This window comes from Garra rufa, chromosome 9 (genome assembly GCF_049309525.1).
Source record: "Garra rufa chromosome 9, GarRuf1.0, whole genome shotgun sequence".
Taxonomy (NCBI): domain Eukaryota; kingdom Metazoa; phylum Chordata; class Actinopteri; order Cypriniformes; family Cyprinidae; genus Garra; species Garra rufa.
Window position 1 is genome coordinate 23,418,211 of NC_133369.1, and position 17,772 is coordinate 23,435,982.

General features: G+C 34.9%; 1 protein-coding gene across 1 annotated transcript in view; it reads left to right on the top strand.

The window, feature by feature from the left end:
• The window catches only part of tex10 (testis expressed 10), a 21,017-nt gene continuing 3,245 nt past the window's right edge, over positions 1-17,772 (top strand). The window contains exons 1-4 of the mRNA XM_073847785.1: positions 1-208; positions 1,867-2,044; positions 7,251-7,339; positions 7,434-7,567. Of these exons, the coding sequence (XP_073703886.1) occupies positions 1-208; positions 1,867-2,044; positions 7,251-7,339; positions 7,434-7,567 (609 nt within the window). The remainder of the gene's footprint in view (positions 209-1,866; positions 2,045-7,250; positions 7,340-7,433; positions 7,568-17,772) is intronic.

Here is a 17,772-nt window from a genome sequence, read left to right on the forward strand (position 1 = left end):
ATGAGAAGAAAAGAGTCTGAAGTCTCTTTCTCTTGCAGGAGCAGGATTCTGGCGCGTTGGTTGGCATCACTGCCGGTGCAGTTGGTTCAGCTGGGCAGCAGGAATCCTCAACTCTCAGCGCAACTACTAGAGACGATCCATGCAGCAGCTGCGAGGGGCAATAAAGACCTTCTGCAGAGTCTTCAGAATAATGCCTGCAGCATTTATGGTAATAATATATACTCACAAACAACTGTTTAGCATACTCTCACAATACTATAATGTGCGTGTGCTTGAGAGAGGCTTGCATAAGGGATCGTGCGGTAGTGAGGGTGAGCATTAAGAATGGTGGCGTCTCCGGTTCTAAGTGTGATATAAGCTCTCAGTAGTTTTGTGTTTCGGGAGCACAGCGCTCCCTTTGTGTGTGTAAGCACTCATGACATCAGCAGCGTGCGTCAGCAGCTAATAATGTCTGTCTATCTGTGATCACTGACAGGACAAACCTCTTTCTCTCTTGCTTTTTTTCTCCCTCACTTTTGAGTTCACTGTTGAGCTTTCGCAGATACATGAATTTGCCACTAGGGGGAGCTCTTTCCTTTCTCAAGTTTTATACTTAAAATGAATTATTAAGCTCAAAATAAAGCTGTAATTCACCATGGGCCAGGAATTTCTAAGAGTAAACTTCTAAATGTTTAAAATAGCAGCAGTTTTACATTTATTAGTACAGTTTTGTTTGATTAATAATTACATTTTTGAATTGATTTTATTATATGTAATGGAAAAAGTGGTTAGCAGTGGTTTGAAGACAACTTGTGCTGTACAATTTCTCTGTTTATGTTCTTCTGTGTGATATACATACATTATATGTGACCCTGGACCCCAAAACCAGCTGTATGTAGCACGGGTGTATTTGTAGCATTTGTATGGTCAAAATGATCTATTTTTCTTTAATGCCAAAAATCATTAGGACATTAAGTAAAAATGATGTTCCACAAAGATATTTTGTAAATTTCCTACTTAAAGGAGTAGTTCACTTTCAGAACAAATATTTACAGATAATGTACTCACCCCCTTGTCATCCAAGATGTTCATGTCTTTCTTTTTTCACTCGTAAAGAAATGGTGTTTTTTGATTAAAACATTCCAGGATTTCTATCCATAAAATGGACTTCTATGGTGCCCCCGAGTTTGAACTTCCAAAATGCAGTTAAAATGCAGCTTCAAAGAGCTCTACACGATCCAGCCAAGGAAGAAGGGTCTCATCTAGTGAAACGATCGGTTATTTTCTAAAAACATTTACAACTTATATACTTTTTAATCTCATACGCTTGTCTTGCCGAACTAGACAAGACGAGTATTTGAGGTTAAAATGTATATACATTGTATTTTTTTTTTTTTTTTTTTTTTTTTAGAAAATAACCGATCATTTTTGCTAGATAAGACCCTTCTTTCCTCGGCTGTTATTGTTTAGAGCCATTTGAAGCTGCATTTTAGAAGTTCAAACTCGGGGGCACCATTGAAGTCCATTATATGGAGAGAAATCCTGAAATGTTTTACTCAAAAACATAATTTCCTTACGACAGACATGAACATCTTGGATGACCAGTGAGTGAGTAAATTATCTGTAATTTTTTGTTCTGAAAGTGAACTACTCCTTTAATTTTTGTTTAGTAATATGCATTGCTAAGAACTTCATTTAAACAACTATTAAGGTAATTTTCTCAATATTTAGATTTTTTGCACCCTCAGACTCTAGATTTTCAAATAGTTGCATCTCGACCAAATATTGTCCTATGCTAACAAACCATACATTAATAGAAAACTTAAAAAATGATTATTATGACTGGTTTTGTGGTCCATGGTCACATATGTATATCTCTCATTGCAGATCCACAGGAGGGCTGTGTGGTGGTGTTGCCTGTGGAGTCCCAGAAGAGGCTGGTTCAGATTCTCCATTTCCTGCCAGCATTTCCCGCAGAGCTTCTGGCATGTCTCAGTCAGGTCTGCAACACTGGGAGAGTGTCGGCTAGCCTGGCCACCATGCTAATACGCACCGTACACCTGAGGTATGAGGGTTATGACACATTGCGGTTCACTAATGCAATCCTAAAGTCTGCTTCCAGTGTTCCGCTCTAGGACATCCGAGATCTGGTTTCCCAGGGGTACAGGGCATGGGTGTAAAAAGCCAGGCAAAAAAAAGAACCATGTGTGGTATTGTTAGGACACATGAACTCTGTTTTTTAACCTAGTAAGCTTTTTCACTGTCTACAAGACAGTGCTTTTTTGTTACATTTGTGACCCTGGACCACAAAACCAGTCGTAAGGGTCAATTTTTAAATTTTTCATCATCTGAAAGCTGTTTGTTAGGATAGGACAGTATTTGGCCGAGATACAACTATTTAAAGACCTGGAATCTGAAGGTGCAAAAAAATCCTTTTAAAGCTGTCCAAATAAAGTTCTTTGCCATGCATATTAATAACCAAAAATAAAGTTTTGATATATTTACAGTAGGAAATTTACAAAATATCTTCATGGAACATGATCTTTAATTAATATCCTAATGGTTTTTGGCATAAAAGAAAAATCTATATTTTTGGCTATTTCTACAAATTTATACCCATGCTACTTAAGGCTGGTTTTGTGGTCCAGGGTTACAATTGTTTTTTGACAGAGGTTATGCATGTGCAGCTCAGCCCTGGAGGGGAGTATCTGTCTGCATCTGACTTATACGTTTAAAATGTGACTCTGTTTTCTGCGACTGCAGAGAGGAGACAGGAGTCTCAGAGTTTTCACTGCTAATAGAATCAAACAATTTAACCAATCAGAGACAGCCAAGCGCTGTGCGGCACGATCAGAGGATGGCCTATTCTCCCACTTATCTCTGATTGGCCGTGACCATTCGTCATTAACTGTGATTGGCCATAATGAGGTGGAACAGAGCCACGAGTCACTGTGCAGTGAAGCAGAGGTCATACTGCAGTAAGTTCAGTATATTCAGGGTTATTGCTGTCTTTAGTGTACACAACACTTTGTTTGTTAGTTTTTTGTTTATTTTGCGCAGTTTTTGTCATGAAGCTTTTCAGAAATGTTTTTTTAGTCAGAATGCCTTCAGAAAAGGAGAAGGGGGGTCGGCTGCCATGGACTGTTTTAACTATGTCCATACTACCTTTCTAGGCCTTGAACGTGGTAGTTTGTTGCTGTCTATGCAGGGTCGAAAAGCTCTTGAATTTTATCAAAAATATCTAATTTGTGTTCTGAAGATGAACGTACTTGCAGATTCGGAATGACATGAGGATGAGTAATTAATGACAGAATTTTCCTTTTTTGGTGAACTAAATCCATAAGTAATCGATTTAGGCAATAAATGTGCCAAAAAGAGAAAAAAGCTACAAATAACAGATATGAATTACCAATATATTGCTTTTTTCACAAACCTTGCATCAAGTTTCAGCTTTAATATATGCTTTTTTATTGTAATTAATAATATGCTTTAATAAAACATTTTCAAAAAGTTAAATAATTTTATTTAGATACTGTTGCCTCCTCAGTATTGTTATCGTTAACTAAAACTATTACAATTGTTAGTGTTAATTGAAATAAAGATGGATTTAGAAAAATAGAAATGTTTTAGCACTAAAAATGCTAAACACAAACTGAAATAAAACTAAATAAAAATACATTTTAGTGACATAAGTACATAACAAAATGACTAAAAACTGAACTAAAATGAAAATGAAAATTCAAAAATAAAATAAATACAAAATATTAATAAATACTATAATAAAATATGTGACCCAGGACCACAAAAACAGTCATAAGGGTCAGTTTAGTTTTTTGAAACTGAGATTTATACAGTTATCTAAAAGCAGAATAAATAAGATTTCCATTGATGTATGGTTTTCCAAGATCAACTATTTGAAAATCTTAACTCTGAGGGTGCAAAAAAATCAAAATACTGAGAAAATTGCCTTTAGAGTAGACCAAATGAAGTTCTTAGCAAAGTTTTAATATATTTATGGTAGGAAATTGACAAATATCTTCATGGAACATGATCTTTAATTAATATCCTAATGATTTTTGGCATAAAAGAAACATCAATAATTTTGACCCATGCAATGTATTTTTGACTATTGCTACAAACATACCCATGCTACTTAAGACTGGTTTGACCAGGGTCACATATAGATAATACTAAACCTCACATACAAAATTAATGTCTATATATTTGTAATGCTAAAAAGCACATTTAGTTTATATTTAGAAAAACAAATGACGAAAGTCTCACAAGAGAACTGGTATGATATACATCCAAGTTTGAATACTTTTTTTACTAGTTGAGTTGTTGCAGGTTGAGTAATCAACAGTCTGTTACTTGTTCATGGATGATTGACAGAATATTCCTTTGTGAGTTCCTCTGCATGCTGAGGGCCTTAGGGTGTGTGTCTGCGTGTGTATCTTTGTGACATGCTGTGTCCCCATTGCTTTTCTTATAGTCACTAGCCTAAAGCCACTCTTTTATTTGTGGTTTTCCCTCAAATCCTAATGGGAGCAATGTTTGAGAACACACTGAGTGTGTGACTTTGAGTCCCTGTGTGACGTGTGTGAGTGTATCTTGGATACACTGCCTTTCCTCTGGTGTCTCTGTTTGCTGCTCTTTTTGAGAACACCTACAGAGGGCAGTATTACTCTATTGATGAGACACAGAACGATCATCAAGTTCAGAGTCACACCAAAATTCCAAAACAAATGCTACGCCGAGTGAATTCACACCGACTGCACTTTTGAAAAAGTCTGGCCCCGCGACAGGATTCTTCCGAGATAAGTGAAGCATCACTTAAGGCCGCTTCTGTTCATGGCAGAACTGCGTGACATGCCGTTAAGAGAGCCAATCCTCAGAACAACATGAACCGAACATTCTGTCCTTCACAAGAATTTAACTTTGATCACATCAGCGAAACGACTTACTCTTAAAGAGTTTTGAATGGTGGCCATCGGGTTCAGAAAGTGTTGCTAAACTTAGACAAGAATGGTTAATAGCATAGCAATAGTGTGTATGTGTGTGGTTAGCACACAGAAAGACACAATGAACAGTAGTTTTTTTTTTTTTCGCAGTGCATCTTTCTGTATGTGTGTGTCTGTCTGGCTTCTTTTTACTAATGGGTTGATGGGAAATGAGCCAACAGTATGTATTAAGGAAGTCCAGCACATGCTCATTCCACAATCACAAGAAAAATGAAATCAAAACAAGAAAAAGATCAGATATTCATTCACTTTATTGGCCTCGAGACTGATCCACATCTATAAGGGAGAATCATAAGACTGCGTGGATTGTCCTTGAATAGCTTTAACACAGGCACACACTGGTTCTCTCTGATTTCCTTCTCAGAAAAGTTCCCACTGAAGCCTTGAATACACATATAGAAGCACAGCCACACATGGAGCCCGTGATGGACTGACCTGAAGGTCTTGGCTGTGACCTCTTTGTTCTCTTGCACTCTGTGTTTGATCACAGCAATTATCTAGGCGATTTGCAGGCTTTAACTGTTACAAACCAGCTGAGAAAATTGGCAGTATTTCATAGTTTAAAGGTGCAGTGTGTAATTATTTTGATGTTAAAATTTACCTCAGCTTAATCCAGAGAAACAATGAGCTGTTAATAGTTTGGCTTCCTTGAAGAGTGGAAACATTTACTTTTTTCCTGTTTATTTATTTTTTTGCTAGCTAAAAGTTAATTTCATTAAAGTTGAAGTACATAATTTAGCAGCACTGACTAGTCATTATGTACTTCAACTTTAATGTTTATATAAGTATATTTATATGTATTTATATATTTAAAAATCTATATTTTATTTGCATTTAAATATACACTACTACCTTTCAAAAGTTCAAATAAAAGTTAAATAAAAAAATCAAAAGTTTTTTTAAAAGACATCTCTTATGCTCACCAAGGCTGCTTTTAATTAATCAAAAATACAGTAAAATACAGTAATTGTTTTCTATTTTAATATATTTTGACATGTAATTTAGTCCCGTGATGGCAAAACTGAATTTTCAACAGATATTAAACTTTAGATGTGATCCTTCAGAAGTCATTCTAAAATGATAATTTGCTGCCCAAGAAATACAGTATTTATTTAAAATACAAATCTTTTGTCAAAACCCAAAACCTAAACACTGTTGGTGCATTTAATGCATCCTGGCAGAATAGAAGTTTTGGAATAAAAATTGTTGAATATAAATGTTACAGTTTTTCTGCTGTGGATGCTAAACAATCGCCAATATTAATATTCTATATAGTTGATATAACTGATAAATAGTGGATAATATGCTTTTTCAATGAAAAGCATATTATGTATGTATATATGTATGTATGTGTATATATATAATTTATTCATTTTTTATTTATTTATTTTTTAATGAAAAACATGTATCACTGGGTTAAAATGTAGTTTGATTCAATAAGTGGAGTTTTAAGGGTTATAAGTGGAGTTGTTGTGCAAAAAAAAAATCATCCTTACAAAAAAAGTACAAAAAAATTCATTTTTTATTTATTTTATTTTTTAATGAAAAGCATATACCACTGTGTTGAAGTATAGTTTAATTCAATAGGTGGAGTTTTTGAGCGAATTAAATAAAATCATCTTTACAAACAAGTTGTATTTTTTATTTTATTTATTTATTTATTTGTTTTATGAAAAGCATGTATCACTGGGTTAAACTGTAGTTTGATTCAATTGGTGGAGTTTTAAGGAGTTAAAAGTGGAGGTATTGTGCAAAAAAAAAAAAAAACTAAAATCATCCTTACAAAAAAAATTATAATAGTGCAGTAAAATAAAAAATAAAATCATCCTTATGAAAAAGTTTTATTTATTTTATTTTATGAAAAGCATGTACCACTTGGTTAAGGTGTAGTTTGATTTAAAAACCAAACAAGCAAACAAAAAAATAAAAAAAAAACTTTACACAAAACAAAAAAAAACTCTGGGGGTTTGGTTAATGGAATGTCTTAAAATCTTCTTTAGGAACTGTAAGCATTGTATGTCATATTGTAAGGATGACCTCTTAATACGGTGAGTGTTCTCATTTGCTGAAGGTGAGCTTATTTGTGGCGGGAGGTGGATTTCAAAGGAAATGAATGGGCTCAGATGGCCCGTATTTTTAGACTGACATTCTCACCACACGCACACACTCAAGTACAGTGTGAGATGTGTAACGGGAGAGCGGATCAGTGCCGGACCGCTGCACAGTAATGCGTGTGTGCTTCCCCCGCAGGTCTCCTCTGAGTGGCTGGTCGAGCAGGTCACAGGATGTGCCGGTGAAGGATGTAGATTACCTCAGTTTCTTTTTCACCACACTAACAGGTGCGAACACACACACACATCACGTTCAATGATATGAGTACCGACAGCATACTTGATATCGATAAAGCTATATTCCCATGATCCCGTGCTTCAGGTTTCTCCTCTGAGATGCTGCGGGCCCTGCAGGACACAGATGAAGACGGCCTGTTGCCCTCCTCCACACTCTCGCCCATCAGTGTGTTCGCTACCACCCTGGAGCAGTTCCTACACCACTGGGATATAGTGGAGGTGATTTTCTCTCTCTCTTTTATCTGCCAATCTTTTTCTCCACCTTCTGTCGCTCCAACAACTTGTGTTATGTCAGTTATTCTGTTCTGTCAGTCGCTGGCGTATGTTTCTAATCCTGTTGTCATCCACTCTGTCCCCTATGAGCATCTCTCTCCTCTCTCATCTACTCTGTCAGTTAGCTTGGCTTGTGTCAATCATTTGATTGCTCTGGTGTCAGTTCGCTTGTCTGACTGCTGTCAGTTAGATTTTGCATTACAGTGTTTTTACCTGGTACAAAAATTTTTTAGTGTCAAATAGTTTTTCTGTCACAATTAATCACATATATGAAAATGATAGCTCATTCAAAAATGGAAATTCTGTTATTAATTACTCACCTTCATGTCGTTCCAAACATGTAAGACCTTTGTTCAACTCTGGAAAACAAATTAAGATATTTTTGATGAAATCCAAGACCTTTCTGACCCTGCATAGACAGCAATGCAACTACCACATTCAAGGTCCAGAAAGGTAGTGAGGACATTGTTAAAATAGTCCATGTGACAGTAGTAGTTCAACTGTATTTTTATGAAGCTACAAGAATATTTTAGTTTTCTTTGCGCACAAAAAGTAATGACTTTATTTAACCATTTGTGACCCTGGACCACAAAACCAGTCATAAGGTTAAATTTGACAAAACTGAGATTTATACATCATATGAAAGCTCAATAAATAAGCTTTCTATTGATGTATGGTTTGTTAGGATAGGACAATATTTGGCTGAGATGCATCTATTTGAAATCAGAAATCTGAGGATGCAAAAAAATCAAAAAGACTGAGAAAATCACCTTTAAAGTTGTCCAAATTAGGTTCTTAACAATGCATATTACAAATCAAAAATTACATTTTGATATGTTTACAGTAGGAATTTTACAAAAAATCTTCATGGAACATGAACTTTACTTAATTTCCTAATGATTTTTGACATAAAAGAAAAATCAATAATTTTGACCCATACAATGTATTTTTGGCTATTGCTACAAATATACCCCAGCGACTTAAGACTGGTTTTGTGGTCCAGGGTCACATTTCTTCTCTACGCTGCCATTCACAAGAGCATCACGACAGACTCAATAAAGTTGTTATTTATCAGCGGTTGAACCACTGATGTCACATGGACTATTTTAACGCTTTCTGTCTATTCAGGGCCAAAATTGAGGGTTCAGGGTCTATTCAGCTCTTGGATTTCATCGAAAATATTTTAATTTGTGTTCCTAAGATAAACAAAGGTCTTACAAGTTTGGAATGACATGTAAGTAATTAATGTCAAAATTTTCATTTTTGGGTGAACAATCCCTTAAATGTTTTCTGAGAAAAGACCCCAGATACTGAAGAAAATCAAGAAATATAATTAAAAAATATCACATCATTGTAAAAGACAAAATTGTAGTTTTATTTTGCACGGTACTTAATTTGTTTTTTGTTTTTTTGGTAAGAGGCACAATTTTTTTTTAATTTTTTTTTTCTTTTTCTAAATTAATTCAGCTCTGAAAATGTTTCCCAAAACCATTGCATTTATTCCATTCTTTTGCAAGAAAATTCTTCATTATGTAATTTACGTACCAGTCCAAGTGCACGATATATTCTGTTAATATTATGTGTTCTCTTTTTTTCATATTAATTACACTAAATGTGTTAAATCATGAAATCTAATAGTACAGAGCCTTTAAAGTGACACAAAAAGTGCTTCATAACATTACGGTTGAACCACTGATGTCACATGGACTATTTTATCGATGTCTTTACTACCTTTCTGGGCCTTGAACATGTCAGTTGTGTTGCTGTCTATGCAGGGTCAGAAAGCTCTTCGTTTTTATGAAAAATATCTTAATTTGTGTTCTAAAGATGAACGAAGATCTTGTGGGTTTGGAACGACATGAGGATGAGTAATTAATGACAGAATTAATTTTTTTTGAGTAAACTAACCCTTAAATGTTTTCCGAGAAACACCCTAAATACTGAAGAAAAGTAAGAAATATAATTCAAAGCTATCACATTAATGTAAAAGACAAAATTGTTGAAAAAACATTACAAAAGTGTTTGATTTTTTGTTTGATTTTGCAGGGTACTTCATTTGTGCTTTTTTTGTAGGAGTCTCTGTCTAAATTATCTTTAAATTTCTAAATTAATTCGATGTTGCAGGGTACTTCATTTTCCAAAACCATTGCATTTGTTTCATTCTGTTGTAAAAATATTTGTAACTTCAAGTTTCTAAGCAAGAAATTCTTTACTATATCATTTACATACCAGTCAGAGGGCGCAGTAAAATGCATTATTATTGTGTTCTTTTTTTCTTATTAATTACACTAAATTAATGTGTTTAAACAACATATCTAATAGAGTCTTTAAAGTGACATTTTCAGGGGGAAAAAACTTTTCTTTTTAACTTTCATACACATCAAAACTAGGGTTGCATCGATCCGATACTCTGGATCGGTATCGACGCCGATCCAAGCTTTTTGAATGGATCGGATATCGGTGATGCGTGACCGATCCAAATTCGATACCGTTACCAGAGTTTGATTGAATAAATAGCAAGAAATAATAGTCTACTGTAAAAACTATAATAGTTCATACAAGAACACAATTATTTTAAAACATTGCCTTAAAAATAAAATACATTTAAAATACGTTGCGCTGCTTGCAAAACCACATGTGACGTGAGTGTGACAGGCGAGTTCAGAGGGAACTTTTACATGCAAAGTCTACTTCAGCGCGGTAAACATGTCCCTGATTTGGAAATATTTTATTCTTGATACAGCAGCTAGTAGCACTGCAAATTGTAATATTTGCAAAGCCAAAGTTTCAAGAGGTGGAAGTAGTGTTTCGAATTACAACGCCACAAATTTAATCAAGCATCTTCAAAAGCATCGCGCAAAAGAATACAAGGACTTTGCGATTGTTTAATACAGCAGTTAAATAAATAAGTTATTATTAAATGACTTGCATTGTCTGACTATAACACTTTTGCCTGATTTTGCTCTATTTCATCGTCAAAAGTAATCTGAAACAAGTCACAACTGAGCCGCAGCGTATCTCCACTCAAACACAGCGGTGTTTCGTTTATGAATGAACGTGCGTTTTTAAACGAATCTAGTGGAATGATTCAATTTCCCATTCAAACAGAGAGTCACTTGCTTTTATTCCTGAATGAACCATCCGTTCAAACGAATCAAATGAATGAAATGAATCAGTGTCTTGCCGCCATCTGCTGGCAGATCTGTTCAGTTATTTATATCTGTAATATTTCTGTTGTCAAAATGTTATTTTTATTTTATATATTTTATTTAATATGAATTAGGGCTGTCAAATGATTAAAATTTTTAATCAGATTAATCAGACTTTTCAGTGGATTAATCATGATTAATCACTATTTGCAGCTACACCTGAATCCTAACCATTTTTTTTTCTGAAATGCATACCAAAAAATAAATAACAGAACACAGATACATAATTTTCATACTTTCATATTATGTCAGGGCCGGCATCGGGCCTGTTTTAGGCTACTCCTTATTTTTTATATTTTAGACATCCATCAATTATGTTGAAGAAGAAAAAAATGCAGCGCTGGTGGAAACAACACGAGACTTTCGGTTTTACTTTCGAGACCGGCTCGGATGGCGCAGCTGGAAGAGATCCGCGTTCATTTGCACGCAGTATGGCTGAAACTTGCCACAAAATGCCGGCAAAAATAAATAATGAATGTGTCGGGAAAGAGTAAGGACATATCTGAATTATTTATTAATAAAGTGTATTCAGAGTCAATGTCGCAAAGATCCTGACAGCAATCTCCTTTTTGGAAGCGCCTTGAGAGAGAAATTTATCTTTACGGATTACATAATAAACAAGTTTTTGTTTTCGATATGTTTTATTTCGTTAAGTAATAATTTAAAGCTCTCTATAGATATGTTTATCATGTCTGTGAGGCATGCATTTCGCTTTATTTTTGTTAAGCATGCCTGGTCAAGAACGAGACGACAGAAAGCGCTTCATTTTTATCCGTCAATTGCTTTGATATCACTGTGTCAGTCACCGCTCTTTCGAGAATGAACCCAGCATAACTATGCAGATGTAATTCCCAAAACATAAGAAAAACGAAAGTTTCATACAAATTCTGAATGGATTATGGCATGGAAAGTGCAAAGCGCGCTCCCTTTATTATCACTAAAAGTGTCACAAATCTTAGTTCATAGAGATCTCACAAAGTTCCATTATAATCAATAAAGCTTTCTAAACTACACAATGAATCTTTTATTTACATCGCGTCTCCACTTAGTCATGAGATGAACAATGCTGGATTGTTTGCCAGATCTTCAATTGCTTTGCTTTCGTTTGAGGGTACAGTATATAGCACCGTCTACCCCAGTAGAACCGGGCTTAAGCTTGGCTATAACCATTCCAGTTGCAGACTTGTTAACTTGTCCAGGCTTGTACTTGTTAACTGTACCATCATCATTCTTTTTATATTTGAATCCGTCCATAGGCTCACCTTGCTCCATCTCGCCTCTAGCTCCCCAACCGCTTTCCTCACAAATAATTCGTCACACTGTGCATGCGTGAAATGCGTTAAAAAATTGACGTAATTAACAACCACAAAATAATGAACGCCGTTAACGCGTTATTTTTGACAGCCCTAATATGAATTTATGAATTTGATTGCACTCATGCATGTATCTCTTTTTTCACCCTTTTTTATCCAACAATGTGTAAGCAGATTTGGTATTTCTTGCTTTACCTAAAACAAATAAATCTTAATGACAAAGTGAATTGTATACATTCTTTAGTTTTGAAGGTAAAATACCCCCACTGATATCGGCCTGGTATCGGTATTGGCCGATACGCAGAATTCTTGGTATCGGATCGGATCGGTTTTGAAAAAATGGTATCGTTGCATCCCTAATCAAATCTAGATAAACATTAAGGGGATAGTTCTCCAAAAATTAGAATTTTGTCATTAATTGCTCACCCTCATGTCGTTCCAAACCTGTAAGACCTTCGTTCTTCTTCGGAACATAAATCAAGAAATTTTTGTTGAAATCCGAGAGCTTTCTGACCCTGCACGTTCAAAAGCCCAGAAAGGTAGTAAAAACATTGTTAAAATAGTCCATGTGACATCGGTGGTACTCTCGTGAATGGCAGAAGAGACTGGCCTGGAAGAGAAGAAATCATTGAATAAAGTTGTTAGTTTTGTTTTCTTTGCACACAAAAAGTATTCTCATTTCATTGGTGTCCTTATAACTTTTCCGAGCCTTGAACATGTCAGTTGCATTAATGTCTATGCAGTGTCAGAAAGCTTGGTTTTCATAAAAAATATCTTAATTTGTGTTCTAAAGATGAATATTAATGTTGTTTTTTCTAATTAATTCCACTAAATATATGTGTCACAACAACAGATCAAATAGCACAGAGCCTTTAAAGTGACATTTTCAAGAGAAAAACGTTTTTCTTTTTTTTTTCCCCCAAACCCATAAGACCTTCGTTCATCTTCAGAACACAAATTAAGATATTTTTGATGAAATCCGAGAGCTTTTTTACCCTGCATAGACAGCAACGCAACTACTGTGTTTAAGGCCCAGAAGGGTAGTAAGGACATCATTAAAATAGTCTATGTGACATCAGTGGTTCAACCTTAATTTGATGAAACTATGAAAATACTATTATTTTTTTTTTTTTTCTTTGCACACAAAAAGTATTCTTGTAGCTTCATAACATTATGGTTGAAACACTGATGTCACGTGGACTATTTTGTCGATGTCTTTACTACCTTTCTGGGCCTTGAACGTGTCAGTTGTGTTGCTGTCTATACAGGGTCAGAAAGCTCTTAGTTTTCTTAGAAAATATCTTAATTTGTGTTCTGAAGATGAACAAAGGTCTTGTGGGTTTGGAACGACATGAGGGTGAGTAATTAATGACAGAATTTTTGAATTTTTGGGTAAACTATGCCTTTAATCACACCCATGGTGTTTCATGCCAACTGTGTGCATTTTTCAACTTCTACTAAGCAGCAGGTGTTCACTTGATTCAGTGCAGAAGCACTTGGGTTGTTATTCAACGCACAAGTGTGTTTTAGTTTCCCCCCTGGAGACGGCCAGTTCGTTGAGCAGGGGAAGGTTTATCACATCACACCGGTGTAGGTGTCTCCATATTTCAATAAGGGCTGGTTATCAGAGCGCTTCTGGCTAAAGCAAATGCTAATGCCAGCCAGCGGACACCATCACCGCCTGACATTTTACACGGAAATTAAAACCCAACAAAACCACACCCTCAGGCCAGGGGCTGACTCTCACTGCCCCCCTCTCTCCCTTTACTACACACACACAGCTAATTCCTCTATGCAATTTTCTCTGGACTTTCATTTTTTGTGTCCAAGTCAATCAGACAGTAAAGGTGTAGAGGGATGGCTGGCATCACCGTTGATACGGTAATGAGGAGTGACGGGGGAGATGATGCCAGCAGGTGAGGCTGATGGAGAATAATGGGCCTTAATGAGGAAAAGAGCCTGATTCCCTCCTCACGTATACAAGCACAGGACACACTTTCTCTTAACTTAATCACTTAACTTGTGCTTAATTAGAAATTATATTTTACAACTAAAATCGTTCCACATAAATGCATTTAGCACTGTGGCTAAATGAAACTTTTGGTACAAATTAATTGCACTTTTAACCTATTTATTTGAGAAAAAACTCTTTATGGGATTCTTTTTGGTACATGCCTGTGACCCTGGACCACAAAGTCAGCGATAAATAGCTGGGGTATACTTGTAGCAATAGCCAACAATATGTTGTATGATACAAAATTATCGATTTTTCTTTTTTGTCAAAAATCATTAGGATATTAAGTAAAGATCATGTTCCATCAAGATATTTCGTAAATGTCCTACCGTAAATATATCAAAATGTAATTTTTGATTAGTAATATGCATTGCTAAGAACTTAATTTGGACAATTTTAAAGGTGATTTTCTCACTATTTTTTTTTTTTTTTTTGCACCCTCAGTTTCCAGATTTTTAAATAGTTGTATCTCGGCCAACTATTGACCAAACTATACATCAATGGAAAGCGTATTTATTCAACTGTCAGACAATGTATAGATCTCAATATATAAAAAAAAAAAACCCCTATGACTGCTTTTGTGATCCAGGGTCACATATATATTACTACTAGTCAAGATTTTTTTTTTTTAAGTCTCTTCTACTTACCAAGCCTGCATTTATTTGATTCAAAAACAGTAAAGAATTTGTATTACTTAAAAGAATTGTTTTTTATTTTAATATATTTTAACATATAATTTATTCCTGTGATTAATATTCACAACCTTGCCAAACAAATGTATTAATTTCCATAATTTCTTTCACAACAATAATAATATTAATAATAATAATAATGATAATAATAATAATAGTAAAAAGTTTCTTGAACAGCAAATCTGCATATTAGAATGATTTCTGAAGGATCATATGACTGGAGTAATGATGCTAAAAATTCAGCTTTGAAATCACAGGAATAAATGACATTTTAAAATATATTCAAATAGAAAAAGTTATTTTAAATAGAAAAATATTTCAAAATGTTACTGTTTTTGCTTTACTTTAGATAAAGCAGATAAATGCAGGATTGGTGTGCAGAAGAGACTTCTTTAAAAAAAACTATAAAAATCTTTTAAATTTTAGATTTAATGGCTGTATTTTAGATTTTTTATATTATGCGTTAACATTGCTGGAATATGAAACACAGAGTAAATGAAATATAAAATAGTATAAAATATTTTTTATTGTTAAAGTTATATTTAGCACCTTTTTTTTACAGCTCTGTATATATAATATATCAATTATTTATGTATTTGTATTAAAAAAGAAAAAAATATATATATATTTCCTTACATATATATAATTGCTCCCCCATCTCTCTCACTCTTTCAATTTTTTTCTTTTTATATGATATATTTACATGCTGGAATATGTTAAACACCAAGTAAATAAGAACAGTTTTATTTTTTATTATTAAAGTAATTTTAGCACCCTTTTTTTTACAGCTCAGCTGAGAAATCCTAATGTGCTAAAACAGAAAAATGTGCTAAAAAAAAGTTGTTCTTCTAATCCTATTGGGATTTCACATCCCACTCTTAAAGAAAATTCTCACTTACTGTTTCTCAGATATATAGCTTGGCAATTAGCATCAAATTAAGTTTGAGTGGTGTTGTGTGTGTGTGTATGGGAGAGAAAGCGAGAGCGCATGGCTGCTGGGGGTCCATTCCTTTATTGCCAATCAGGCATCTCTAATCTAAAGCATGCGTAATGTGTCTTTAACACTGTTAGCCTGATTAATGTCTGATAATAACCTGCTCTGAATGACATTCCGCTCCGCCTTCATCTGTTTAATCCAATCTGCTCTAATGCTATTAGCACTATTAGATTTCTCACACACACACACAGACGCTCACACTTATTTATTGTTTGTGCTCATAAAATATCAGTTCAGAGAGTGGCAGGGCATCGCTAATCTGTCCAGTGTCAACTTCCATTACGACAGACTGGCCGTGGTGAGGTATGACCCTTTGAGCCTGTCACTGTATATATATGTGTGTGTGTGTGTGGTGCTATAGGACTCTTTGTTCTCTGCAGACTTCTCTTTTGTCTGCGATTGCCAGGGACTTATTTTTGTCTCACCTAAACCGTGTGTGTGTGTGTGTGTGTGTGTGTGTGTGTGTGTGTGTGTGTGTGTGTGTGTGTGTGTGTGTGTGTGTGTGTGTGTGTGTGTGTGTGTGTGTGTGTGTGTGTGTCAGATGTTAAGATGTTGTGATGTATAATTCAAAGGTTCTTTGTAGAATGAGATAGGAAAAAGTGTCATCTCTCTATCAGCTTTCAGTCTGTAAAATGACTCTCCTATGAAGATGACTTGTGTTCCTAAAATCTGTTTTGTTTTTTTGCCTAGCCTTTGGCTTGATTTCTATAAACGTTTGGTTCAATGCGGAATTCAATTTCAGACTGTTTTGTTCGCTGTCTTTTATACTACAAAGGCAGTTGTAAAATGGAATGACAAATTACTGCTTATAATTTGATAGTTCTATTTAATTTCTGTTGTGTGTGTGTGTGTGTGTGTGTGTGTGTGTGTGTGTGTGTGTGTGTGTGTGTGTGTGTGTGTGTGTGTGTGTGTGTGTGTGTGTGTGTGTGTGTGTGTGTGTGTGTGTGTGTGTGTGTGTGTGTGCCAACACAGTTGAAGTCAAAAGTTTACATACACATTGCAGATTCTTCAAAATGTTAATTTTACCCAAATAAGAAGGGATCATACAAAATGCATGTTATTTTTTTAGTACTGACCTGAATAAGATATTTCACATAAAAGACATTTACATATAGTCCACAAGAGAAAATAATAGTTAAATTTATAAAAATGACCCCGTTCAAAAGTTTACATACACTTGATTCTTAATACTGTGTTGTTACCTAAATGATCAACAGCTGTGTTTTTTTTTTTTTTTTGTTTAGTAATTTGGAGTTGTTCATGAGTCTCTTGTTTGTCCTGAACAGTTAAACTGCCCAGTGTTCTTAAAAAAATCTTTCAGGTCCCTCAAATTCTTTGTCTTTTTGCATTTTTGTGTATTTGAACCCTTTCTAACAATAACTGTATGGTTTTCGGAACCCTCTTTTTACACTGAGGACAACTGAGGGACTCGGTTGCAACTATTATGCAACTATTACAGGAGGTTCATACGCTCACTGATGCTCCAGAAGGAAACAATGCATGGGGGGTGAAAACATTTGGAATATAAAGGAATTTAAAGGGTAAATTTAACTTATTTTGTCTCATGTATCTTCTGTAGTTTCTGAAGGGCAGTCTTAAATGAAAAAAAAATTATATTTAGGCAAAATAAAAAAAAGGAACACATCTTCATTCTGTTCAAAAGTTTACACCCCTGGCTCTTAATGCATCGTGTTTCCTTCTGAAGCATCAGTGAGTGTTTGAACCATCTATATATATATATATATATATATATATATATATATATACTTAAAGGTTGTATCAGCGATTTCTAGCCTGAAACATAGTGTCAATTTCAGCTGACCTTTCTTCACGATCCGCTCGCTGCCTGCCCCATAAATTGTCTGTGAAAAAAACGCGTCTCTCTGGTCAGCCTAGGGTCCGAGATATGCCAAAAAAACAATCGGT